This window comes from Hemitrygon akajei, chromosome 20 (assembly GCF_048418815.1).
Source record: "Hemitrygon akajei chromosome 20, sHemAka1.3, whole genome shotgun sequence".
Classification (NCBI taxonomy): domain Eukaryota; kingdom Metazoa; phylum Chordata; class Chondrichthyes; order Myliobatiformes; family Dasyatidae; genus Hemitrygon; species Hemitrygon akajei.
In genome coordinates this window covers 53,263,615-53,291,477 of record NC_133143.1, presented here as the reverse complement: position 1 = coordinate 53,291,477, position 27,863 = coordinate 53,263,615, and the positions used below count along the sequence as shown (strand labels likewise).

Here is a 27,863-nt window from a genome sequence, read left to right as displayed (position 1 = left end):
ATCTCATCCACCCAAACCGCCGGAGCTGACTTCAGATGCTAGGACAGGCGCGTCCCTATCTCATCGGAGTATGTGGCCACTGGCTACCCTCACCTGTGTACTGGGCTGTGGCCGCTAGCCCATGCAAACAGCTACTTGGAGCCGCTGGTGAGAGCTAAGTGTCCACTGGGGACCAAAGGTGAGTGAGCTGCCCCAGAATGGACACGACAGGCCCCTTCAACCAGAGGTGCTACCCCTCCCTGGACACCCCATACACCCCAAATTAAGTAGGTAGCTCAGACTAAAGGAGCTAGGAAATGAGAAGAGGGGAGTAACACGTTTGTGCAAGAATTATCGGGCAGAAGTGTGGTGAGGTGGTAGGCAAAGCACAAATAATTAAGAGTGAAGCTGCTGTGAGCCAGAACTGACTTGCACTGCTCCTCCCTCCACCCACCTCAAAATCAATCGCACCTCTCAAAACTAACTCTAAAGGAAAAATGGTCTCGAATAGAGAACTGAGTTTTTTGTTGTTGTTGAGATATTACAGAAAGCTAAGTATCTTTTCTACACCCCTGCTCAGTATTTGAGACGCTAATTTAAACTTATGTACAGAATATTAGTGCCTGTTAGTCAGTTCCTTTTCTGCAGTAGGTTTCCTCGAGGTATAAAGCTGTCATCTGTTGTTGAAGTAACAAATTCTATTCATTTTTAATTCAACTTTAATTGCAGTTCCAACTTATTTTGTTAGCCTTCAGTTGAGATTCAGCTTTGTAATTGCAAAAGACAGCTTACAATTTCTATTATTTCGACTACGCTATTCTATTATTTCTACATCATGTCGATGACTGCATCAATACTGTTTCTTCCATGTATACTGAGCTCATCAATTTCATCATTTTTGCCTCCAACTTTCACTCTGCCCTGAAATTTACTTAGTTCATCTCTGAAACCTCGCTCTCCTTTCTCGATCTTGCTGTCTCATTCTCTGCAGACAAGACTATTTATTGCTATCTTTTATAAGCCTACTGTCACAGCTATCCTGACTATGCCCTGTCTCGCCCTGTCACTTGTAAAAATATTACTCCCGTTACTCAATTCATCTATCTCCACTGCATCTGTTCTCAGTATGAGGCTTTCCACTCCACAATAGGACATCTAAGATGTCCTCCTCCTTCAATAAATGGGATTTCCCTTCCACTTCCACTGATGCTGCATTCACCCGCATCTTCTCCATTTCCTGTACATCTGCCCTCACTCCATCCTCCGGATACTATAAGAGGGATGGAATTCCACTGGTCCTTATAACCCTTCACATCATTCACAGCAACCTCTGCCATCTACAACAGCATCATCCCATTAAGCACGTCTTTCCCTCCCTCCTCTACCACTCTCCACTTTCCATTGGGAATCTCTCTCTATGTGACTCCCTTTGTCCAGTTGACCCTCCCCACTGATCTTCCTCCTGGTACTTACCCCTGCAAGTGGGACAAGTGCTACCTCTGGCACTGTACTTCTTCCCTTACCACTGTTCAGGGCCCCAGACTTCGTCCAAAAGAGGCAACGCTTTACTTGCAAGTCTGTCAGGGTCATCTACTGTATCTGTGCTGCCTCCTCTACATCGGTGAGACCTGGCACAGATTGGGTGGACTGCTTCGTTGAGTACCTTTACTCCATTTGCCACAAAAGGTGGGATTTCCCAATGGACACCGATTTCAATTCAAATTCCCATTCACATTCTTACATCTCAGCCCATGGACTCCTTTTCTGCTATGATGAGGCCACTCTCAGATTTTAGGAGCAACACCTAATATTCCATTTTCCCGACAAAGGGTCTCGGCCTGAAATGTTGACTGCTTGTTTCCATGGATGCTGCCCGACCTGCTGAGTTCCTCCAGCTTGTTGTACAGGTTGCTTTGACCACAGCATCTGCAGTGTACTTTGTTTAATATTCCATCTAGTTAGCCTCCCACTTGGAAGCATGAACATAGATTTCTCAAATAATTTCTCCTCCTCCTCCTTCCCTCTTTTTCTATCCCCCATTCTGGTTCCCCTCTTAGCCCCTTCCCTTCTCCTCACCTGCCCGTTGCCCATCACTTCCCTCTGGTGCCCCTCCTCCTCCCCTTTCTTCCATGGTCCATTTCCTGTCCCATCAGATTCTGCCTATCACCTCCCAGCTTCTTAACGTTACCACCCTCTCCTACAAACCACCTCCATTTCCAGACCTAATGAAGGGTCTCAGCCTGAAACTGTTTAATCCCCTCCATAGATGCTGCCTGACATGCTGAGTTACTCCGGCACTTTCTGTGTGTTGTTCAGGATTTACAACATCTGTGGTATCCCTTTTATTTATGAATTTATTTTATTAACATTTTGATTCAGCCTTGAATCCCTGTTTGTGTTTCTAAAGTTCCTTTCATTCTCTTTATCTTTTTTTTCCTTTGGGGTACTTGCCTCCAAGTGCGATTGCCACATTTAGTGTCCGTATTTGAATTCTTGTTATTTTGATGGGTATCCAATTGTAACCTAACAGATGGAATGAATTCTATTCCAATTAATTACTCAGTGAAGTTTTCTCAGGGGATAATCTGTTTAAGGTAGAAACTCACTTTGTTTGTTTCATACATAACTTTTGTTCTCCTTCCTCTGTTGACCTGTTCATTCCTTTATTTTCCTCCCTCTTTCCCATATTTTGATCTCCATTATGAGTAGTGCATAAATACACTTAGTGGCCACTTTATAAGGTACACCTGTACACCTGCTTGTTAATGCAAATATCTAATCAGCCAATCATGATGGAGTGACTCAATGCATAAAAATATGCAGACATGGTCAAGAGGTTCAGATCAAACATCAGAATGGTGAAGAAATGTGATCTAAGTGACTTTGACTATGGAATTATTGCAGGTCTCAGATGGAGTAGTTTAAGTATCTCAGAAACCTTGGGATTTTCACGACAATGGTTTACAGGGAATGGTGCAAAAAACAAAAACCATTCGGTGAGCAGCAGTTCTAAGGGCAAACTTGCCTTGTTAATGAGAGGGATCGGGGGAGAATGGCCAAACTGGTTCAAGCTGACAGGAAAGCACGAGTAACTCAAATAACCATGCATTACAACAGTGGTGTGCTGAAGAGCATCACTGAACGAACAACACGTTGAACCTTAAAGTGGATGGGCTGCAGCAGCAGAAGACCACACTGGGTTCCACTCCTGTAACCAATAAAGTGCCCACTGAGTGTAGGTGCAAGCTATCAATCCTTAAAAAGAAATTTAAAAAGAAATCACTCGAGCAGTTGCCTTAGCAATAAACTATAAGAGAAATACTGTTCTAGGTATTGAGAAAGATGTTGGCATCCTCTGCACTCTTCTCTACTTTCCCACTCATTTCCACATCAGTTGGATAAACAAATCTGTGAAAGCAATTTTTGACATGCAGAGCAAGGCAATCATTTGGGAATAGTTTCTGCCTGATGAATAATGACTAGATTTTTCAATAATAATTAAAGGAACCCCTTTGACCAATATCCAAGCCACTAGACTTTTGGCCTGCAGATAATTAACAGCTGACATGTTACCTTATATGATGTATGATGATGTTTTTCATTGGATGCAGTTAGTCCTAATCTCCTTTGATATATTTCATTGAACTTTCCCTGTTGATTTCTTTTCAAAGAGCTCCTCAAGGAATGTAGTTTATGCAATTCTTATTCCCCAAGGCCAAACTGGTTTCTTATGGTTGTTTTTTCATGATCTTGCTGGAAATATTTTGAATTTATTTTTAAACTTGGAAAATATTTCTCATGTGTGAAAGTGCAAATTTGAACACGATCGCTTTTGTTGTTTTGTATTTAACTAATTTTGAGAAGCACTAATGTTGCAGTCAATAATTCCAGACAACATTTCTTGTTCTCTGTCATTGACCCCAGTAAATCTTAATCCCCAACATGTTGACTTTACCGCCCTCATTCCCGCTTCACCCTGCCCTGCAGTTGTGATAACCCCGTATTTCTCTACAGTTAGCTTCTTCATTGTTGGCCTAAGCTTTAAAGACACTAAGTTAAACTTCTTTCAGATTGCACTTAAAAGCTTTCTCTGTTTTTTCACTTCCTCTTATCAACTTTCTCAAGCCTATTTTCATCTAACTTTCTCTCTTTCATGTCTGCAAATCTTACCAACATTTCCTCTTTCATTTCCAGTTCAGCTTCTGCTGTATGTTCCGTTCTGTTAAGAATCACTGTAAGAGACCTTCTGCATAGGAAAACACCAGTAAACCTGAAATCTGTAAGAGTAGAATCAGTATTTTGAAATCCATGAGGAGGTAGTAGAAGAGAGAGAAAAGGCCATGGGAAATTATGAGACCTGAGGAAGGTGGTGCTTGTGTGAGCATAGTGCATGATAAGCTGTGGATAAGAATGAGATTTCATGAGACATCTTTGCCCCATTTAATTGACCTTGTTGTTTGTTTAACAACAATAAACCTTTTAGCCTTAAGAAAAGATATATCTGTAACATAATCCATAAATTATTTGTTATGCTTTCCACCGCTATCTATAAGATGTTTGTGCATTCTCCCCGTGACTTTATGTGTTTCCTCCGGGTGCTCCAGTTTCCTTCCACATTCCAAAGACACACGGGTTAGTAGGTTAATTGGTCACACGGGTGTAATTGGGCAGCACGGGCTCATTGGGCCAGAAGGGCCTGTTACTGTGCTGTATCTCTGCAGACTTCTCTAGTGCCTTTAACACCATCCAGCCCAAGATCTTAAGGCACAAACTAACGGAGATGGGAGTAGACTCTCACATGGTGGCTTGGATAGTGGACTACTTTGACAGATAGACCTCAGTATGTGCGGTTGGGAGACTGTAGGTCTGACACGGTGGTCAGCAGCACAGGAGCGCCGCAGGGGACCGTGCTCTCTCCGGTCCTGTTCACCCTGTACACATCAGACTTCCAATATAACTCGAAGTCCTGCCATGTGCAGAAGTTCGCTGATGACACGGCCATAGTGGGGTGTGTCAGGAATGGACAGGAGGAGGAGTATAGGAAACTGATACAGGACTTTGTGATATGGTGCAACTCAAACTACCTGCGTCTCAATATCACCAAGACCAAGGAGATGGTGGTGGACTTTAGGAGATCTAGGCCTCATATGGAGCCAGTGATCATTAATGGAGAATGTGTGGAGCAGGTTAAGACCTACAAGTATCTGGGAGTACAGTTAGACGAGAAGCTAGACTGGACTGCCAACACAGATGCCTTGTGCAGGAAGGCACAGAGTCGACTGTACTTCCTTAGAAGGTTGGCGTCATTGAATGTCTGTAGTGAGATGCTGAAGATGTTCTATAGGTCAGTTGTGGAGAGCGCCCTCTTCTTTGTGGTGGCGTGTTGGGGAGGCAGCATTAAGAAGAGGGACGCCTCACGTCTTAATAAGCTGGTAAGGAAGGCGGGCTCTGTTGTGGGCAAAGTACTGGAGAGTATAACATCGGTAGCTGAGCGAAGGGCGCTGAGTAGGCTACGGTCAATTATGGAAAACCCTGAACATCCTCTACATAGCACCATCCAGAGACAGAGAAGCAGTTTCAGCGACAGGTTGCTATCAATGCAATGCTCCTCAGACAGGATGAAGAGGTCAATACTCCCCAATGCCATTAGGCTTTACAATTCAACCGCCAGGAGTAAGATATGTTAAAGTGCCGGGGTTGATTGTATTTAATGTATTTAAGTAAACTACTTAAGAACTTTTTAAAAGCTATTATTAATGCTTTTTGAGAGAGTGATTTAGATGCATATCATATTTTTACTGAGTTAAGTATTGTATGTAATTAGTTTTGCTACAACAAGTGTATGGGACATTGGAAAAAATGTTGAATTTCCCCATGGGGATGAATAAAGTATCTATCTATCTATCTATCTATCAAAAAAAAATTAAATAATGTTTCTGACTGTATAAGACACAATAGTCATTGATTTCATGGAGCAGTACCCCATTAAATTTCTGGGTACTTATTAAAGCCAGTTCATTGAAAACTCTATTTGCAGATCCTGTTTCATTATAATCCATAACTTCTGTTCTAAAGTTATCACATTGGGTGACACCTGAAGAGATGATGTCTTACAATGAATAGATTCTTTTCAGATTGCCTAACCTGGCCACCAAATGCCCTTGTATAAATGATTCCTGAAAAACATACAGAATTTCAAACATCTGTAATGGTATACAGGATTTTAAAAAAAATACAGCATAATTTTAATCAACACAAAATGCTGGAGGAACTTAACAGGTCAGGCAGCATCTACGGAAATGAATAAACAGTGGGTAATTTGGACCGAGGCCCTTCATCAGATGCAGCCTGACCTGCTGAATTCCTCCAGCAGTTTTTGAGTCTTGCCCTGGATTTCTAGATCTGTAAACTCTCTTGTGTTCCTAATTTTAATCAAGCCATTGTATGTCTCTTGCCATCATCATAATTTTTTTAATAATGTATTTCCAAAAGTTGAGAATGCGATTCAACTTTTTTGTTCAGAAAATATTTTGAATGAAACAAAATTGGATTGTTTAATTTTGAAACTGTGCTGTTTCATGTTTTCATCTTGACTTTGAAAGACTTTCAACACTAAGGCACCTTTTCAGGTGATTTGAGAAAATGTGGACAAATGTATGGTTAAATAAAAAAAGATGCTATATTGTGGAAAAATATAACATAAATATTTCCATTACCTTTCAGTTTTAAGTTTAATGTACTTACTCTGTATAAATAATTTATTAAACTAAAGGAATAATAAATGAATTAGTGGGTGAGAAAGTGACTGTTTAGAAAGATGGGAGCCAGTTTTTTTTTTAATGTTACTTCAGCTTTCAGCAAACACCAGCTGAATTTTAACTTCGGAGCCAATTAGTTAGCTCCACCTGAGTTGGCAAAGGTCATTTCAAATGATGTGCTTTTCTGAAATAAATCATGTCTCTGGAGGTGAACAATGCAAGAGAAAAATGCAGAATGATATATTTTTCTTTGATCTAAATGATTTCTTCATCTTTTTATAACAATGTTGAACTTTGGCGGGCATTCTGTGAAGACAGCATCACATTGAGAGGGCACACAACCTCTATCTACGCAATAAGTAGATGAGGGCTGAAGAGTTATATTTGGTTCAGACAGGTCACAGAGGAGGTGTTAGGTTTTGAGAGGGTCATTGGAATGAAGTTGCAAAGAATGGCAGTGAAAGGTGAAGGGATGAGGGACTTTGTGGCATAATTGGTGATGGTGGGGGTGATATAATTGATTGGGGTGATGTAAAATGAAAATGGAGTGACTGTGTGCTGCATTTATACCACAGCCCAACTTATCAGTAGCAACAAAAGATGTTTTTCTGGCAGCACTACTCTATATTCTCCCACTTATCCTAAAGAAAAGAGCCTGGGAAAGACAGAATTAATAAAGCATTTGGAATTATGGATACATAGAAGATAGCGTACAAACAAAGAGAATATATTGATTCTTTATAAAACACTAGTTGAACCACAAATGCAGCATGGTATCCAATACTGATCACTTCAAGATGGATATGAAGGGCCATTGGAGGATGCAGAAAAGTGAATTTATGATTTAGAACTTCTTGTTAACTAGAATAGTAAAGACAGCATCAGTGAAGACTGTAGAAAGGAAATTGGGCTGGGACATGATAAAAATTCAGCTGTTTAGAATCAAAATGAGAAGAAATTGGGGCAATAGAGTAGTGTAGAGGTTAGCACAATACTATTACGCCGTCAGTGCCCGGTTAAATTCCCACCACTGCCTGTAAGGAATTTGTACACTCTCCCAGTGAACATGCAGGTTTCCTCAGGGTGCTTCAGTTTCCTCACACATTCCAAAAGAGTCTGGATTAGTAGGTTAATTGGTCACATGGGTGTAATTGGGTGGTACGGGCTCGTTGAGCTGGAAGGGCCTGAATCTCTAAATAAAATAAAATTCTTTATCCAAAGCTTAGTAAAATCTTTGGCAGTCGCTCTTTCTTAGGAGTCTGTCAGTGCTCAGTTATTGAGAATTTTCATTTCTGGTATTATTAAGTTTTTAAACAATAAGGGGATTCAAACATACAGGGGACAGATAGGACAGCAGAGGATCTGCTGTGATCTTGCTGAGTGGTGAAATAGCCCCCTCTCATTTCTTAGCTTTTTAAAGAATTAGTTCCATTCATACAGTAATTGAAGGCTTTAATTTTTTCTTCTCTCCTTAACTTTTCTTTCAGCAATCTACACCTCAAGTAATTCTGCATAGCAGTGAATATGAAGAAGCCCTAGCTGCCTTGTGTATTATGGTGGCTCCTATGGCTCCACATCTGGCATCAGAGTTATGGAAAGGTAAAGCAAAGAAAGCATTCCCCTTTTCTTTCTCCAACAAAGAATTGCTTTTCAAAAAAAAATTATAAGCCCTGTGCATGAATGTAATGTTGATTTCATGATCCAGCCCTTTGAATTTATACTTCCGTTACTGGAAAAGGGTTATTAGTTGCTGTAGTGAAGATATTCCCATGGTGCCATTGAATAACGAATTCCAGAATTTTGATTTGGTAACAAAGAAAATAAGAATATAATGGATTCCAGTTAATTGGGCAATCACTTCATCAGGGCAGCTGCTTATTTGGGACAGCTCTTAAAGAACAAAGACTGATTGAGAAAATAGCCAGGATTCCCTTTGTTTACTTGGGACACTCTGCTGCTTAACTGGGACAAGCAGACTGTCGCAGAACACTTTCTTACTAGCGTGCACTTCGCATGAACTTGTCTGGCCATTAGACACTACACTGTGCTTAGAGCGAACAAATTTTAAATTGTGTCAGTAAGTATGCTTGTGTTCAAAAAGCAGTGATTTTTGTCACTGGTAGTTGGTGAGTAACAAGCAGCAGGACAATTCAGAACTGTTTTGCGCACTTTGGTTTCAAGCATTCAGGCATGGAGATGTCAGAAATGGACGGGGGGAGGAGGGTGAGGGAGTGAAAATGGAACTATTTCACTGCTTCAGCAAGTTAGGGGCTGTGAAGAATTTGAAGGTATCGGCAATCATTTTGAATGTTACAATGAAAATGAAGATTTGAAGAATGCATCATCGTAAGCATTGTATAAAGGCAGTTCATTATTTGCACTTGGTGTCTGCTAATTTTGTTAATTTTCAGTCAATCAAAAGAACACAGCAGCATACACTGTGGATGAATTCCTCCGTTGATAACTAATAGGAACTACAGTTTTATAATACTGTAGTAATATTTTTTGCATTCCAATTTGTTCTGTATTTCACTTAAATGCATAATTTGTGACTCAGTTAAACGGTAGTTTGTCTTTTTATACATTTGTAACTATTTCTATGAAACTTTGGCTAACTGGGGCATCCATTTAATTGGGCCAAAATGTACTGGTCCTGATGCGTCCCAATTAGAAACATAGAAAACCTACAGCACAATACAGGCACTTCAGCCGACAATGCTGTGCCAAACATGTACTTACTTTGGAAATTACCTAGGGTTACGCATAGCCCTCTATTTTTCTAAGCTCCATGTACCTATCCAGGAGTCTCTTAAAAGACCCTGTTGTACCTGCCTCCACCAACATCGATGGCAGCCCATTCCCCGCACTCATCACTCTCTGCATAAAAAAATTTTCCCTGACATCTCCTCTGTACCTACTTCCAAGCACCTTAAAACTGTGCCCTCTCGTGTTAGCCATTTCAGCCCTGGGAAAAAGCCTCTGATTATCCACTCAATTAATGCCTCTCATCATCTTATACACCTCTATCAGGTCACCGCTCATCCTCCGTTGCTCCAAGGAGAAAAGGCCAAGTTCACTCAACCTATTCTCATAAGGCATGCACCCCAATCCAGGCAACATCCTTGTAAATCTCCTCTGCACCCTTTCTATAGTTTCCTCATCCTTGTAGTGAGGTGACCAGAACTGAGCACAGTACTCCAAATGGGGTCAGACCAGGGCCCTATATGGCTATAACATTACCTTTTGGCTCTTGAACTCATTCCCACAGTTGATGAAGGCCAATGCACTGTATGCCTTCGTAACCACATAGTCAACCTGCGCAGCAGCTTTGAGTGTCCTATGGATTTGGACCCCAAGATCTCTCTGATCCTCCACACTGCAAAGAGACTTGCCATTAATACCATATTCTGCCATCATATTTGACCTACCAAAATGAACCACCTCACATTTATTTGGGTTGAACTACTTCTGCCACCTCTCAGCCCAGTTTTGCATCCTATCGATGTCCCACTCTAACCTCTGACAGCCCTCCACACTATCCACAACATCCCCAACCTTTGTGTCATCATCAAATTTATTAACCCATCTCTCCGCTTCCTCATCTAGATCGTTTATAATAATCAGAAAGAGAAAGTGTCACAGAACAGATCCCTGGGGCACCCCACTGGTCACCAAACTCCATGCAGAATATGACCCGTCTATAACCACCCTTTGCCTTCTGTGAGCAAGTCAATTCTGGATCTACAAGGCAAGGTCCCCTTGGATCCTATGCCTTCTTACTTTCTGAATAAGCCTTGCATGGGGTACCTCATCAAATGCCTGGCTGAAATCCATATACACTACATTTACTGCTCGTCCTTCATCAATGTGTTTAGTCACATCCTCAAAAAATTCATTCAGGCTCACAAGGCACGACCTGCCTTTGACAAAGCCATGATGACTATTCCTAATCATATTATGCTTCTCCAAATGTTCATAAATCCTGCCTCTCAGGATCTTCTCCATCAACTTACCAACCACTGAAGTAAGACTCACCTGTCCGTAATTTCCTGGGCTATCTCTACTCCCTTTCTTGAATAAGGGAACAACATCTGCAACCCACCAGTCCTCCGGAATCTCTCCCATCCCCATTGATGAGCAAAGATCATTGCCAGAGGCTCAGCAATCTCCTCCCTTGCCTCCCACAGTAGCCTAGGGTATATCTCGTCCGGTCCCAGTGACTTATCCAATTTGATCCTTTCCAAAAGTTCCAGCACATCCTCTTTCTTAATGTCTATATGCTCAAGCTTTTCAGTCTGCTGTAAGTCATTCCTACAATTGCCCAGGTCCTTTTCCGTAGTGAATACTGGAGCAAAGTATTCATTAATTGTTACCAGATCAGACAGTGTGCAACCAGAAAGGTTATCTGAGGGTGTTAGAGTCTTTTGTGCTGTTTCCTTTGTCCTTCATGACAAAAGTCACAAGTTTGTGTGATGAACTTCACTGATGCTGTAGATTTTGTTATTGTTCCATCCTGGCAGCAATGCTGCTGGTCAATAATACTGAAGAAGATCCCAATCACGGGAGCTGCTTTATACTAGATAGTGATGATCCTTTTGTGTGTTGTTGGAGCTGCAGCAATCCGGGCAAGCAGAGATTATTCCAATGCACTTCTGATCTGTTGCATGTGAATGGTGAGAAGTCATTGGAGGATAAGATTGTTTTGAATAGATACTTTGATATTCTTAAGTGTGACCTTGCATCCAGCTCTCATGTTGTCAGCAGCAGCAGGGATTTGGTTTCATTGCTGCCAGGTGTTTCCAATCCATATCTGCCTTTTCATTATGAAGAATGCTGCATCAAAATGGGATTGCCTTACTGTGACTTGTTGCTTTAGGTGTTGTAGTGTTAAAGTCTGAGACACATATATATAGCTAAGGTGCCTAGGACTTTTGCACAGTACTGTATATTAAATAGGAAGGTAAACAGAAATAAGAATACTTAACTTTATATTAGCTCAGTAGTATTAAGCATTATTTGGTATCTGGGAGGACATAATATACAGTACTATGCAAAAGTCTTAGACCCCCTAGCTATCTAGCTATGTGTGTGTGTGTATGTATTTATGTGTGTGTGTATATATATATATATATATAGCGCCTAAACTAAACTCGAAAACACTTGTTAGTAGTCAGGAGTCCTATTTGCTAATTGGTAATTCTTTTCATTGGATTTAGTTGTTGTTGGTAAGGCTGGCATTTATTTTCTGTTTCCAACAGAGAGAATGGTGATAAGCTGTCTTTGAAGTCACTGCACAGAGTCATTTCCATATTGCATCAGAGTAAGGAGTTCTAGAATTTGGACCCAATGATGATGTAGGAACATATTTTTCATTTCGGGAAACTGTGTGACGATGTGTGATTTGTCCTGAGGTACATTCACATGTTTGTCATTTTCTCTTGTTTTACTGAACTTCTCATAATCGAGTCAAGTTATCTTAAGGTTGATCAATCATGCGCTATTATTTCTCCAGATGACTTCCAGCTGCTGTTTAGCAAACAATTACAGGAACTGTAGATACATATATATTTCTTTACATCTTCCTTCCTAACTGAAGGTCATTTTTAGTGTCTGGCTTGCCTCAAATCGACAGTTTGTTTTGTGAAATCACAGGCTGGCAATTCCCTTTAAATAGCACGTATTGTTGTTCCTATCTTCTGCAACAACCGCCATTAGGTGTCAGCTGAGGCTTGTTGGTGAGCATTCCTATGTTCCATGTGGCCTCAAGTTGAGTAGAAAATTGGAGGTTCAGACCAGTCCTTTGGACAGATTGCAGTGCTGCCTGTCAGATAAAATCAAGGTCCCATTGGCTCTTGGATATATTTAAAATATCCTGTGGCACTTTTTTTTTAAAGAAGAGCAGGGAGTTGTGACTGATAGTTGTCATTCAACTAATATCATTTCAAGTGCTTAAAATGTGTAATGGAGTAATGTTACACCAAGCATTGTACAGCGTCAGTACCTAATAACACAACTCTGGCCTCATTAGAGAGTTGCAGTGTTTTTCATGCAGGTTATTGTCAGTAAGCTTGCTAAATTCTAGAGAAGGCAGCAGCAATCACATGCAATTGGTACACTGGCTGTTCTGCTGTAAAATGCTTTTTTAAATCTTTTTTTGATCCTGATTGCTAGTTGATTGTAATTAGATCCTGTTTCGAAGGGTTTATTTTACCCTTGCTGTTTGGATTAAAGTATGTACTTCAAGTTAATTTCACTGCCAATTACTTTATTTTATTTTTCTATTGCATTTCCTTCTCTTAATATTTTTGAAGACCACATACAGTGAGAAAGCAGCCTTATCACGAGCTCCAACCATCGACACGGTTGGGTCATTTTTTTCCGAAATTAAATTAGCAAAAGTGGAAAATCTGAAGGCAACATCACTGAGGTGTGACAGCCAAAGACCTTATTTATTCCACTTTCATTAAAGTTACTTATTTTCCGTAGACAAATGGCCTTAAGAGATGTGACCCAGACTGGAGCCTGCTGTTCACATTTCTTAATGGTCCATACATATCAGGTCGAGATCTGTTTGGATTTTGCTGACTCAGACAACAGCAGAGCTGAAGACAATATCCTGTATGACTCATAGACCTCAGTAAGTGTAACTGATCGTATGCAAGGACCAAAATAAAGCCCGAATGCAAAAGTTGACAGATAGAAAGGTCATGCCTCCCAGCTTTGTCAGAGCTGTCAAGGGTTTTCAAAGCATCTGAAATTCTCTTGACATTCAAGAAAATGTAATGATTCTAAAATTGATGTAATGTTTAAAATATAATTATTTTTAAAAAGTCAAAATACAAATTATTAAAAAATACTTTTTCAAGCAAACAAAATAGTTAAGGAAGAGAATGCAAGTTCCCTTTCTGCCTTGAAACTGTACATGTGACTTTCAAATGATTAGGCTCACACATCCTGCTCCAGATCTTAACAATGAGAGTGGTATCTGAGAAAATATTCCCAGGTGTCGTTGTGGAGACCAACAGCAGAGTCCATCCAGCAAATAACCATCAGAGCTTGACTAGCATGATCAGGGCCCCCTAATTTCACACAGGAGTTCCAAAATTTGAAATTCACACTTAATATGGATAAACTGCTAGAAAAACCAAGGCCCTGTTTTTATTGTTTGGAATACTTTATTGATAGACAACTTTTTTAACCCAATCTCTTCCATGTTTGAATCAGCTTTGCTACTTAGTGGTATTTTCTATAGTCTATTCTTTTGTTATACAAATAATTTACTGACCATTAATTGTGCTTTAATTCTTTGGAAATTATTTAATAAATTAAAGAGCACAAGTTTTCACCTTTCATTCACAAAGTACTTAACAATGACTCTCCTGAAGTTAAGTTTGATAATTTATGAAAGTCAAAGCTAAGTACAAAAATTGAACACAAGAATGCAGAAGAATGTAGCTGTGCAATTGTGAAGTAATATTTTGTGCCTGTGGTAAGTAACTCAAGGCATTAAGGCTTTGGCCACATGTTTTAATACTGTCCAGTTTGTGTTGATCAGTCATTTCTTCTGATACATTAAATGTTTGGTTAAATATCTGCTTGGTCAATCTGTTTTTAAATGGCTGATTTTCAGAAAATGTATATTTAGGGGAGGCAGACCTTCTGATCTATTTTCAGTATATTGAATGACAAAACAAAAATAGATTTCTATCTGCCTTTTAAATCTCATTCAGAATGATCTGCCGTCAGCTATGGACAGTTTGAAGTATAGCTCCTTTTCTCATTTTTATCGATTAAAGTTTTGCAATACACAGCTTGAGAGTTGGCCTGGACTTAGATCCTGACTCTGATTGGGCAGTTATTAAGCAGTGGCCAGACCGAATGTTTTACATGATCTACCCACAACAATTATGGGTCTCAATACAGTAGCATGACCCCACTTCGGTCTTGGACAATTTGGGGCTAGAGAAAGTTTAGATCTTTCTATTAATTTCAGTTTTTTAAATTCTGCTGCAAGTTATTCGGTTGCCCTAATGGCCATGCTGACCTTGGTGTTTAAGTGTGCAAGTTTCCTACAATACTTAATTGCATGTAATTGAGCAATGGGGCTTGACGAGGAAGCTCCTGAATGACTTTGAGTATTTTTATGACACCGTGTATGTGGAGAGCGTCTGGCATCTTTTCTGTTTGGTCTGTAAATGCTGCCAGTGAGGACATTTGATTGCTGAATTCATTAGCAGAATTCAGATGAACTTCTGCACTTGTTGCTCAGTACTAGGTAGGTCTGTGGATTCAGAAAATGAAAGTTAGAACAGGGTGTTAGGGTAAGTACAGAGGTTCCAATCATGTTCAAACCAAAAGTTAATTTATTATCAAAGTATGTATACTGTATACACCTTGAGATTCATCTTCTTACAGGCAGCCACAAAACAAAGAAATGCAATAGAATCCACGAAAAGCTACACACAACAAAGATTGACAAATGTCCAAAATGCAATAGAGGACAAATCGTGCAAATAATAAAAAAAGTAAAGTAATGCATAGAACATGAGCTGCAGAGTGCCAAAAGTGAGTCCACCACTTGGAAGTGTACTCGCTACCGTAGGGTATGCAACAGTCAAATTGTCCACAGCAGGCTCACACAAATAGCTGGTGGTAATGGACAGATCATCTGCTTAAGGAACACCAATTGGGAGTGAAGAATTGAACAGAACATGAGAGATCTTTGTTTCTTCTTAGAATTGTGTCATGCACTCTTGAAAGAGTAGGTGGGCCACTCAGTTGAGAAACAGCCCATTCAACATTGTTGTGCCTCCTCACTGTTGAACTGGAGTGTCTATCTAGATCTATGCTTGCACTACTCTGGACTGGGATTTGAACGCACAAGCTTCTGACTCATTAGAAGGAGTGCTAATGTTAAGCCACAGCTGATTTTCATTTAATGACTTGGATGTATTTATGTAATACGGAAAATGGAAACCATACAGCTTGAAGACGTGCAGGGTTTTAAAAATGAAGTTTCCTCAACTTGTTCTGTTTTCCCTTGCATCTGCCAACTGCCTATCTGATGAAATATGTTCAATGTGTTTCTAATCATTTGTTGGTCACAGTCGTGTTTTGATAGAATAAAAGATTGGATTGACAGGGTGATTGCCTAGTGAACATTGCTGGCATGGAAGTTTCAATGCCATTACAAGATTTCAAATTAATAAAGGGAAAATCGTACTGATCTCTATGCCAGATTCCCTGATTAATGTTCTCATTGGTAGATGCTCTGAAGCTCTAGTGGCAATATATGACACATAATTATATACTTGTTTTACATCGACACTACACCTTTGAATTGGGTATATTTTCAAATGTTTCAAAGGTACATTTAATGTCAGAGAAATGTATACAATAGGCATCCTGAAATGCTTTTTCTTTACAACCAGCCACAAAACACAGAGGAGTGCCCCCAAAGAATGAACGACAGTTAAATGTTAGAACCCCAAAGTCCGCACCCCCCTCCTCACCAGCTCCGCTCCGTTCTGCGCATAAGTGGCAGCAAGCAGCGATCCCCGCCTCCCCACCACCGGCAAAAAAGAAGCTTCGTCACCCACCACCAAGCACTCAAGTGTGCAGCAAAAGCTACAGCAAAGACCCAGACTTGCAGTACTCCAGAGACTACGCGTTCACCTGGCATTCGACGTACCACAGGCTCTCTCTCTCCCCCTAATAAGGCAGAAAGAGATGTCTCCGTTTCACAGCGAGAGGGGAGGCATAACAAACAACTCTCTGGTTTATGATGTTGAAAGTCCGTTGTGTCACTTTTTCTGAGCTCTGTGCCCAAAGATCTCAGGTCTCTGAGCACACAGCCAAAGATCTTCCGGCTCCCATGATACACCAATCCGTCAGGACATCGACCTTCGATCTGCCCGTCTCCAGAGCCCCGAGATCCTAGCCTCCAGAGGCGAGCTGAACACTTAGGCCGCGCCCTTGGCACGTTAGATAACAGCCAGTCGTTAAACCCCGAGAGCGGGTCCCATTTCCGCAAAGAACCAATGTCAGCTTGTAACTCCAGGTCAGGGTCTTCGAAAGAACCCTGAAAGGGAAAAATAAAGTTATTAAAGATAGAAATGAAGCTGTTCCGAAGATGCAAGCAAAGGAATCACTGTTTAGCGCCATCCTGACTAAGCTCTGCCCTCCATGACCTGTTAAAGTGGTGGTTGATAGATTCTTGATTAGTGAGGTCCTCAAAGGTTATGGGGAGAAAGCAAGAGAATGGGGTTGAGAGAGATAATAGATCAGCCATGATGGAATAGCGGAGCAGACTCGATGGTCTGAGTGGCCTAATTTAGCTTCTATCTCTTATGTCTTACACCCATCCCACCATCGCCATGCTTCTTTCCCCTCCCCCCACCCACTTCATCTGCCTGTTTGCTGACTGGGTCCCTCTCCCCTGCTGTTCCCGTCTACCCGGTCCACCTCCCTATTTGGTTCCATGATCTGCCTTTATTTCATATCAGCTCCTGTCACCTGCAGCCCTTTGTTGCCTCCATCTATCACCTCCCATTCTCTGTCACCATTCCGTTCCTTCCTTTTCCATCTGTCTGTTAACCCTTCTCACTTGGATCCACCTATTGTTTGACAATTCTTGCTTCACTCCTTCCCCTGGTTAGAGTCATAGAAAAGTACAGCACAGAAACAGGTCTTTCAGCCCATCTTGTCCATGCTGAACCATTTATACTGCCTACTCCCTTTGACCTGCATTGGGGCCATGGTCCTCCATGCCCCCACCATCCATGTATCCATCATAACCACTCAGATGTTGAAATCGAGCTTGCCTGCACCACTTGTGCTGGCAGCTCGTTGCACACTCTCAACACCCTCTGAGTGAAGAAGTTTCCTCTCATGTTCCCCTTAAACTTTTTACCTTTCACCCTTTACCAATGACCTGTGGTTATAGTCCCATTCAACCTCATTGGAAAAAGTCTGCTTGCATTTACCCTATCTGTACCCCTGATAATTTTATATACCTCTATCATATTTCTTCTCAGTCTTCAACATTACAATAGACAATAGACAATAGGTGCAGAAGTAGACCATTCGGCCCTTCGAGCCTGCACCGCCATTCTGAGATCATGGCTGATCATCTACTTATCTACTTGCAGAAATGGGACCCGCTCTCGGGGGTTTCACGACTGGCTGTTATCTAACGTGCCAAGGGTGTGGCCTAAGTGTTCATGAGCTTCTACCTTCCCACAGTGACTAACTTCAAAACTGAATAGAGTCCTAACCTATTCAGTTTTTCCTCTATTAATATAAATATAGAGCCTCAACCTGAAACATCAACTGTCCATCTCCCCACACAAATGCTGAGTTTATCCTGCTTTTTTGCACTAGGTTCCAGCGTCTGCAGTCTCATGTTGCTCCAAGTAATTATATTGCAGAGGTGCTTGAGTATCATGAGCTTCTACCTTCCCACAGTGACTAACTTCAAAACTGAAAATGTTATATAATTCTACAAAACCGTCTTTCACAACAAGCTGGATCACCACAAGACTTTCAGTTTATTAGTTCTTCTACTTGCAACAAGTTACTGATTATTCAGTGAAGACGTGCTAACGTGGCCCGTTCCTTTGGATTATCTCATACCCTTCTATTCCTTATATAATCAAGTTGTCTTGCAGCAAAGAATATTGCTCAAAAACATTCTCGAGTTTAGGCAATATTACGAGATACAGTAAATCTACCTGGGTTCAGGAATTTAATTCTTACCAGTAGAAGCGAACCAATTCCATCCAGTAAGCCTGCCTATTGAATCTCACTTCACTTCACACACCACTTTTTCCTTCCGCTAGGGTATATATCATTGCCTCCCCCAAACCTCTGGTAATATTTGCTTTAAGAGACCGCATAGTAACATGATGTATTTTCACAGTGGCAAGCATGCTAACTTGCTCTGTCCAGAAGTTCGTTATAATTGCACTGGTTTGCAATATTTTCCAAAGTTTATAGTTGAGTCTCCACAGTAAGTCTGATAGTATCCCCTGCATGCCACAGTTCAGATCAAATCTGGCTGTTAAAATTGGCCAAATGGTTAACTAATGTTATACTTGGCAAGAACCTGCCCATTAACAATTATAGTAATGGGTGTCTCCTCCAGCAAAGCGCCATTCCTTGCCTCCTGATTTTTCTTTAGACACCAGGTTTGCAAGCAGCATTCATTAGTAGACCCGAGAAGTTCTGGAGTGGAAAAAGAAAAATTAAAGATACAAGACAAAAACGGTCAAAGAAATTAACAAATGAGGTGGAGTGGAACATGATTTCGTGAGTGTGGAGTGAAAGGGTGTAGTACAATTGCTTAAATGCTTTCACAGGTCAGCATTTAAACTTATCAACTTGAATCCTAAAATGTAGTATGTGACATGTTTATCTCAGCAACATATCCAAATTTGGATTGGATACCAAGTTAGTTTAGACTATTAATTATAATAATCTTTTTGATGAATATATAACCATTCACCATTGCTAATTAAAACCTTATTTGGAAATGTGTATTTTGCAAATTTTCTGCCACTTTTCCTACATCTACATCAATGATCACACTTTAAAAAGTATTTCATGGCTGCAAAGGATCATGAAAGATGATACAGGAAAACAAGTTCTTTCTTTCTTTATTAAGATTATAATTCATGTTAATTATAAGTCACATCATTCATAGTATGCGTGACTGGCTTTTAATAAATGCTGTTGAAGGGACCAGTACCATGATACTCTGTTGTCGCATAGTTTGAAAATCCAGTTTTGTGCGGAATAAACCGTATTTCCTTCAAGGTGTTGCTACTGCCACCATCACCACCAGCAATCCTTTTGGGTAACTACAGTTTAGTCGTTCTGCTGATGCACAAATGAATGATTTTCTTTGTGTTGCAGGTCTTTCCAGTATTCAAAATAAACTTGTTACTCATTACCAATGGGACACAGATGTGCTTTTTCAACAATGGCCAAGCCTGGATCCAAAGTATCTGCAAAAGCCAGACACTGTGCAGATGATAGTCAGGGTAAGAGCAGAAGTGTGAAACAATCCTTCCACATGGTATACTCATGTATATCCCTTATCTACGACACCAGTCCTCTGTTATTTTTTTTGCACCACTGAACTTGTTTCTGTTTATTTTTAAGTCTCTCTGATATATTCCAATTTATTTTGTTCCCAAGGAAACCACCTCCTTGTATCTCCAAGGTGGGTGATGCATTAGAAGCTGTAAAATATGACTTTTTTGGCTTGAAGTAACAGGAAAAATCCATTCAGTCCCAATTTCTTCCTGTTTGTACCATGGCTGATCTATGGCCCAGTTCCATATCTATCCATCTCCCTGATGGAGATACTTCTGTGAAGACAGGGAAACATGGAGACATAGGTCTTTTAGTGAGTAGGTCATGATTTCCTGATTCCAAGGGACAGTAGATGGATTTTTTTATGCTCTCATTTGCTACTTAATTCTCAACATATTTAATTCTCAGAGATGAGGAATTTCTTGAGTCAGTACGATGAATCTGGAATTTGCTGCCACAGGCGACTATGGAAGCCAGATCACTGGGTGCATTTAAGGCGGAGGTTGATAGGTTGTTGATTAGTCAGGGCGTGAAAGGTTACGGGGAGAAGACAGGAGGATGGAGTTGAGAGGGAAATGGATGGAGCAGGCTCAATGGGCCAAATGGCCTAATTCATCTCCTATATCTTGTGGTCTAACCTTTTGCCATCCAAGGTTTGAATTATGCTCTTCTCATCTGGGAAGAGAGATCACTCTTTACCAAGTGTAAAGTTTCCTCGCAGAAGAAGAAGGGAATGTGATATTGATGCTGTGGCTCTGGCTTGTAATGGTTGACAGTCTCCTCTCCTTGGTCAGAGTAGTATCTGCATCTTGGTAGATGGGACTTTTTTCCTTATTTTACTCATTTTATGGGGATCAGATACCATATTAATAATCATGTACAATTGGTCACTTTGTTGTAATAATTACATTTGTCAGAGCCTTGAGGACCTGAAACACTAGTTGGGTTAATCAGTAAATAGCAATGAGTATCTTCATCAGTATCAAAATGATACTTTTATCAAGATGCCCTCATAGCAATTTCGACACAAGATTTAGGTAGAAGTTCTGTTGCAGTTTTGAAATAGTATTACACTGTTAAAAATTGTGTATTTCCGATAAGATTTTAAACCAGGCCTCTTTATTGAATGTAAATCAGTGGAGTAATCTCTTATAATGGAACAAATATTTGTCTCTTAGACATCACCAAAAAGAGACCATCTGGTCGTTATCTCTTGCTGTTTGTGAGAGATTAGCCATGTCAAGTCGGAGTTCTTGTTTTTCTTTGAACATGTGCAGCTTCCCCACTTGAAAGAGATTGAATGCGCCTACCCAAAGGTTTTTTAACCAGTCAATGACCAAACAACTTTTCCTTTTTTTTCTCCTTTTATTTTTCACAAGTGCGGCAGTTTGATAGTTCTGTTAGTTCCATCAGTCATTAGTCATAAGTCATAAGGTTAGTCATAAGTCATAAGTCAGTCATTAGTTTAGTCATAAGGCATAAGGTGAAAAAACTGGCTGCCTCTCGGACTTTGTAGATGAATTTCTACCTGCACAGTTTCCGTTTCTCTAATGGACCGTTATGGTCTCTGACTGTTATGTTTTCAAACCGGGTGAACCCTCCCAAAGGTTCCGAAGCTCTTCTTAAGCCTCACGCTGTTTCCGAGAAGCGCATGCGCTCTATGATCCCCGTGGCGTAGCTAACGCTAACCCAAACGCAGTGACAGCAGTGCTCTTTTCCATGAAACAGTCTCTCAAGTTACTTAAAGTTCAGCATCTTACCGCAGATTCCAACGCTGCTCCCGGGCTGCCGCCGTGACGCTGCGGGGTCCCCCCAATGTTCCGGGCAGAAGCAGCACTCAGGCAATAGGTTCCGTCCGGTCTATCAGTGAATTCTTGCTATTACTTTTAAATATTATTTTCTTTTGCTTCTAGGTCCCAGTACTTTCTAGAAACTCAAGTTTGGCTTGACAAGCCATGTCCAGTTTGCTTCTTAAAAGAAATTTGTTGTGATGCCAAAAACCTTGCCCAGCATGTTCTTTTCTCACTTGTCAATGCTCATTAAAGCAGTGGCATTGTTTCAGCAGAATCTGACTTTCTAGCCATAAATTTTTGAAGAAGCATTAGAAATCGTAGCAGGACTAGACCTTTTTAGGCCCTAGAGCCTGCTTCAGCATTCAATAAGATCGAGGTTGAGGATCGATTGCTTTAACCTCACATCCTTTAATTCCTCTAAAATCCAGAAAAGCATCCTCAGCACACCAAGGTAAAGAATTGCAGAAAATCACTCTCTGAGTGATTGAAGACTGCTCCTTGATTCAGTTCTACGTGGCCTTTACTTATTTGGAAACTGAACCTTGGTCCTAGACTCTTCAGCTCTGAGGAAACTCCTGCAGGCATCTATTTTAATGAGGTTGGTTCTCATTCTTCGAACGAAGAAGAGCCCAGTCTACTCAACCTCTTCTCTATGATAGACCTCCATCTTGACACCATCTTAAAAACAAATGGGTGTTTTTATTTCTGTAGGATTTTTTACTCTGCATGTTGGTACAATAGCATAATCCCATAATGAAGTTACGTGGACATTTTCAATTTGGTATGAAAAATGTGCATCTGACTTTATGTTTAACAAATTTTTTTTCCTGCATCATCACAGGGCATTTCAATAAAGCTACTTTCATGTTGAATTCATCTCCTATTTAAAAACATTCATTGCCTTGTGTCTCTGTCCCTCTCAAGAGTTCAACTGGAAATTCTAAATCCAGTTGAATTCTGTGTGATTATTCTCTACACATATCTCAACTTGTCAGAGGATTTCTGTTTTGTTGAAATCCCTCAAGACTATTGTAAGTAAAAAAAAATGCTGTCCATTTTTATCACACCTAACATTTCTCAGCTTAGCTGTGACTGCTATGTTGAGACACGAGAATGTGTCAGTGACATCTATGTCTCATTCTTGTATTCAGTCCTGCAGAGTGTAATAAACTCTTTGCAATCCTTGCACACCTTCAGAAAGCCATCAAATTGTACAGACAGAAGTGGGCTCTTTAGTCTACCACATCCATATGGACCTTTAGCTACCTCCACCAATCTCACTTTCCTGTGATAGGTCCATGTCCTTTTTCCTATTGCATATTCATTAGCCTGTCTAAATGTCCCTTAAATCTGGTGATTGTATCTGATTCAAAGGCACATGGCAGCAAGTTCGAGATATCAATGACTCGTGTGTAAATAAAAAAAGCTTTTCCTCAGATCTCTATTAAAACTCTTCCTCTCACCTTAAACCTATGGCATCTTCTTTTTGATAAGTCTACTGAGGGAAAGGTAGTGGTTCCTCTACCAAAGGATGTGTAAAGCACTCCTTCCCTCTGCTAGCCTGAGGGTCACCCTTGCCCAAGGTGTAGCACCTGCTTAGCCCTCCGATCTGGATCATGTCAAGCCATGGGAGCAGGTGGTGGATAGTCGTATGAGCAGTTGGTGCAGGTCACAAGTCCTGGTTATGCAACTGCTGACACCAGGCAGACAATCGCTGAAGAGTATTGATAATGACGGGTCACTCAATCTTGTGAAGACACTGCCCAGAAGAAGACAATGGCAAAGCACTTCTGTGGAAAAATTTGCCAAGAACAATCACGGTCATGGAAAGGCCATGATCGCCCTCGGCATATAACAAGCAAGCAAACTATGGAAAAAAAGATTCTGACTATCCCCCTATCTATGCCTCCTAGAATTTTATATACCTCTATCAGGTCACCTCTAAATCTCGTTAGCTCTAGAGAATAGAAACGCAGCCATCCAGTCTCTCGCCATAATTAAAGACCTTCAAACCAGGCAACACTAACTTCCTGTTGAATTTCCTCTTCTCTCTCCATGGCAACCACATACTTCTATTATCTGGTGATCAGAACTGCACACAACACTCCTGTGGTCTGACCAGGGTATTTTTTCTATTCTCCCATTTGAGTGAGTTAAGTACAGATTAGCACTGCTCTAGATATAGGATACTAACCAACTGCCCAGAGTTCTGCATGCAACAAACAATTGTTACCACACTGACCTTCGAGAGATGAGATTCTCAGTGCAAGATCTTGCCTTATCTTTCATTGTTCATTATCTTTGTACTGGCAATGCTACATTTTTTTCTGAAGTTAGCTCCGAACCTGGTTTAATTGTTGACCAGCTGTGCTTTGCTGATCATGGCCAATACAGCTGTAATTTAGTGCAGTGGTTAAAGGCTCCTGTTTATAGGCAGCAGTTTGCCTGAATCCGCTCGATTTGGGAAATGTTTGCATCCTGTTTTTCCTCCTTGCACTGACTCACCTGATCTCTTCACACTTCCCACCAATCCTGCGATGAACTGCAGACACAAGTTAGATTGAACAAGGGTAGGACCAGATTTGGCTGAGATTCCCCAGCACTGAGTCATCCGTCTGTCATTGCCCAATTTCACAGATGAACATTGGCACAATGCCAGAGTTTGGAACAGTTCCTAGTATAGAAATAACATAATAATGGGGAGAAAAATGGCAGAGGTGGAGGTGAAAAGAGAACCGAATATGGACAGCATATCTGTACTGTTTGTCTGTGAATTTCTGGATCCATACTTCTGTTAAAGCTGCAAGGTATTAACGTAGTGGAGAACTGTATGTCATGAGGCTCCGAATCTGCATCTGGGTTTAATCGTAGATGATTGAGATGCAATGACAGGAAACACGCCAGCAGGATTTCAGAGGGCCCAGCAGTAACTGTGGTGCTGTCACCATATTCTCTTTGCAATGGTAAGTCAAGCTTTGGAATGCTTGCACTTAATCTAAGCAGGAGATTTGTAAGAGGACAGACTGAGGGTAGATTTTTTCAATATAGAAATGGGAAGGTCTTTTTTCTTTCACTATCAACAGCTTGGGGTCCTGCTTTTTATTCATTGGGTCAGAGGGGAATGAAGAAAAGGTGGTAGGGTCCAGAATCCACCGTGTGAAAGAATATCGAAAATTGACAGTCACCCATTTTACAATGCCAGGGCTACAGACAAAGCACTGAGAAGTCAGATTTAGGCTAGATAGCTTTTCCTGGCAGCTGAATGGTTTCACGTTTCTCTCCATGGTCTGTACTGCCGTGATGAGGCCACACTCAAGTCGGAGGAGCAACACCTCATATTCTGTCTGGGTAGCCTCCAACCTCATGGCATAAACATCGATTTCTTTAACTTCCAGTTATTTCTCACCCCATTCCCATTCTCTCTTTTTTTTTCATTCCCCAGACTGGTTACTTTCTCGTCTCTTCTCTTTATGTGTCCATTGGCTCCTTCAGGTACCCCTCCTCCTTCCCTTTCATCTAGGATGCACTGTCCTCGCCTATCAGATTCCTCCTTCTTCAGCCCTTCACCTCCTCCCAGCTTCTTACTTCATTCCCTGCCCCCCCTTCCCATCCACCTTTCCCCTCATCTGGTGTCACCAATCGCCTGCCAGGTTTTACTTCTTCCCCTCTCCCACCTTCCTATTGTAACTCCTACCCCCTTCCTTTTCAGTCCTGAAACATCGACTGTCTATTCCCTTCCATAGATGTTTCCTGACTTGCTGAGTTTCTCCAGCACTTTGTATGGTTTTCTCAAGATTTCCAGCGTCTACAGAATCTCTTGTGTTTATAAATGGTTTTCTTCTGTACATTAAATGTCTTTCATCTTTGCATATTGGTAAGAAAACCGTGAATGGGTGAGGCCCTACAGTGAGAATCTTGGAAGTTACTTTGAGGTGTCCTGGAGGAATTTGACTTTGGGAGGGGGGTGGTTTTGGTGTAATATTGAAAATGTATTTAGCATCTAATCCACATTTGCTGGTATTACAAAGGTCAAATGTTCATTTTATTATCAAAATATGCATGCATAATACAACTTTGATATTTGTCTGCTCCAGATATCAGAGTGGCAGTACAGAGTAACTATGTCTGTGACTGATCTAATGCTATGTTCAGCTATGTGCCATTTCTCCCCAACAGATCAACAACAAGGTCTGCGGCTCGGTAGACGTGCCCCAGGAGGTGGTCAAGGATGCAGAACGGGTGCAGAGGCTGATCCTACAGAGTGAACTGGGGATCCGGCAGCTGCAGGGGCGCCCCATCAAGAAAGCCATCCTGTCTCCCAGGGCCACTCTCATCAACTTTTTAGTGGAAGGTTAAAGTTACTAGTGAAGCCATGCCATGGGTTTGACTTAAATTGTCACTTTATAATAGCAAGTGTATTGAGAGCCGGGCCCTCAAATTACCAAGAAGGTCGATTTGATGGCTTGTATTTTGCTGCTGTCAGCTGCTTTCTCCTGTCTGGAAATCTTCAGTTAAGGCTGTGACCGACAAGGCAGTGAGTTGCTTCATCTCCATGACAAAACTCTGTTAATAATGATGTTTATCATTCACTCCTCCAGGCTAGAATAAAGGCCCTGTGATAGAACACAGAGCTACACTCACAAAATGCTAGAGGAACTCTCCAAGTCAGGCAGCATCTATGGAGGGGAAATAAACAGTTAATGTTGACTGTTTATCCCTCTCTATAGATGCTTCCTGTCTTCTCTTGTTCCTCTGGAATTTTGCTAGATTTCCAACCTCTGCAGAGTCTCATGTGTTTGCAAGAGAAGACAACAGTCTGCTGCACGAAAGAGTGGACTGAAGTTTTAAAGTGATCACAGATGTGGAAAATCTGAAATTAAAATGAGAAAAAAGCTGGAAAAATTCAGCAGATCAGGGAGTGTCCACAGAGAGAGAAACAAAGTTAACCTTTTGCTGAGCATTGTCTGTTTTTATATAAGACTAAAGGTGTTGGTTTTTGTAATCAAAGCATTTTGGTTGTACTATTTTACAATGTTAATCACCAAACCTTTTATGTTCTAAACATCTTCAATTGTTTTGTAAAAAAAAAGTGAACTTCATATTGAGTAAAAATAAAATACGAAGTATTTTTTTAATGGTGAAGTATTTAAATGGTAATCAAGGAAATTTCAAGAAGTAATATTACTAAAATTGCATTTGTTTACTGTTAATACATGGGTCATTTTCTTACTTATTAAGCAAAGTCATAGTTTAAGTGAAAATAAATCCTCTTCCCCAACCACAATTTCTGTAGTCTGTGAAAAGGCCAATTGCTGCGATTGTTTGTTTGATCTGATTAAGTTTACCAGTTCAATGTAACTAAGTGCTTTGTACATAAAGAAAACACTAAAAAAGTTAACTCTGCAATCCCCCTTATACTTTCCTTCAATCACCTTAAAATTGTTACCCCCGGTTAGCTATCCATGCGAACTATGCCTCTTGCCTTGAATACCTCCATCAGTTCCATCAGTCACCTCTCATCCTTCTTTGTTGCAAAGAGAGAAACCTTAGTTTGCTCAACCTATCCTCATAACACATGCTCTGTAATCCAGGCTGCATCCTGGTAAAACGCTATCTAAAGCTTCTACATTGATCCTATAAGGAGGCAACTAGAACTGAACACAAGAATGGTCTAAGCAGTGTTTTATAGAGCTGCAACGTTGCCTCGCATCATGTTTGATAGATTAAAGGGAAAATTAGAAGAAAAGAATGAGCATGGGGGGGGGGCACAAGAGAGCAAAAGAGTAAGTGCAGGGATGAGTGGGGGAGAGAGAGGAGAACATGAAGACTGTTACGAGAGTCAGAATACAAAGGCATTTGAAAAGATGTGAAATGCAGGGCCAGCTGGGTCAGGCTACATCAATGAAAAGATAAAAGCTGACCTAGGTGCAACAAGCACAAACTGCTGGAGGAACCCAGCAGGTCACACAACATCTATGGAAAAGAGTAAACAGTCGACCTTTCCGGCCGAGACCCTTCATCCTGATTTCCAGCACGTGCGGCTTCTCTTGTGTTTGTGTAGTAGAACAGATGGATGACGTATAGCGAGAATTGCCAGTACTGATGCAGAGAGAGAGGATAAGTTGGCAGGCATTGTAGGTTCTGATGATGAGTCTGGGAGTCTGCAGTGTTCAAGGTGGAAGATGAATGTTGCTGAAGCTCACATTGGGCTTCACTATTGGATGCCACAGATGTG

The 27,863-nt window shown here is 40.9% G+C and overlaps 1 protein-coding gene across 2 annotated transcripts in view; it reads left to right on the top strand.

The window, feature by feature from the left end:
• Nucleotides 1-27,357, top strand: part of lars2 (leucyl-tRNA synthetase 2, mitochondrial) — a 94,898-nt gene extending 67,541 nt beyond the window's left edge. The window contains exons 19-21 of one of the 2 annotated variants that reach the window (XM_073024326.1): nucleotides 8,225-8,336; nucleotides 19,653-19,780; nucleotides 25,805-27,357. In XM_073024326.1, the coding sequence (XP_072880427.1) occupies nucleotides 8,225-8,336; nucleotides 19,653-19,780; nucleotides 25,805-25,984 (420 nt within the window). In that variant the 3' untranslated portion in view covers nucleotides 25,985-27,357. The remainder of the gene's footprint in view (nucleotides 1-8,224; nucleotides 8,337-19,652; nucleotides 19,781-25,804) is intronic. The other variant, XM_073024325.1, reaches the window with a different exon arrangement.
• Nucleotides 27,358-27,863: the final 506 nt, after the last annotated feature.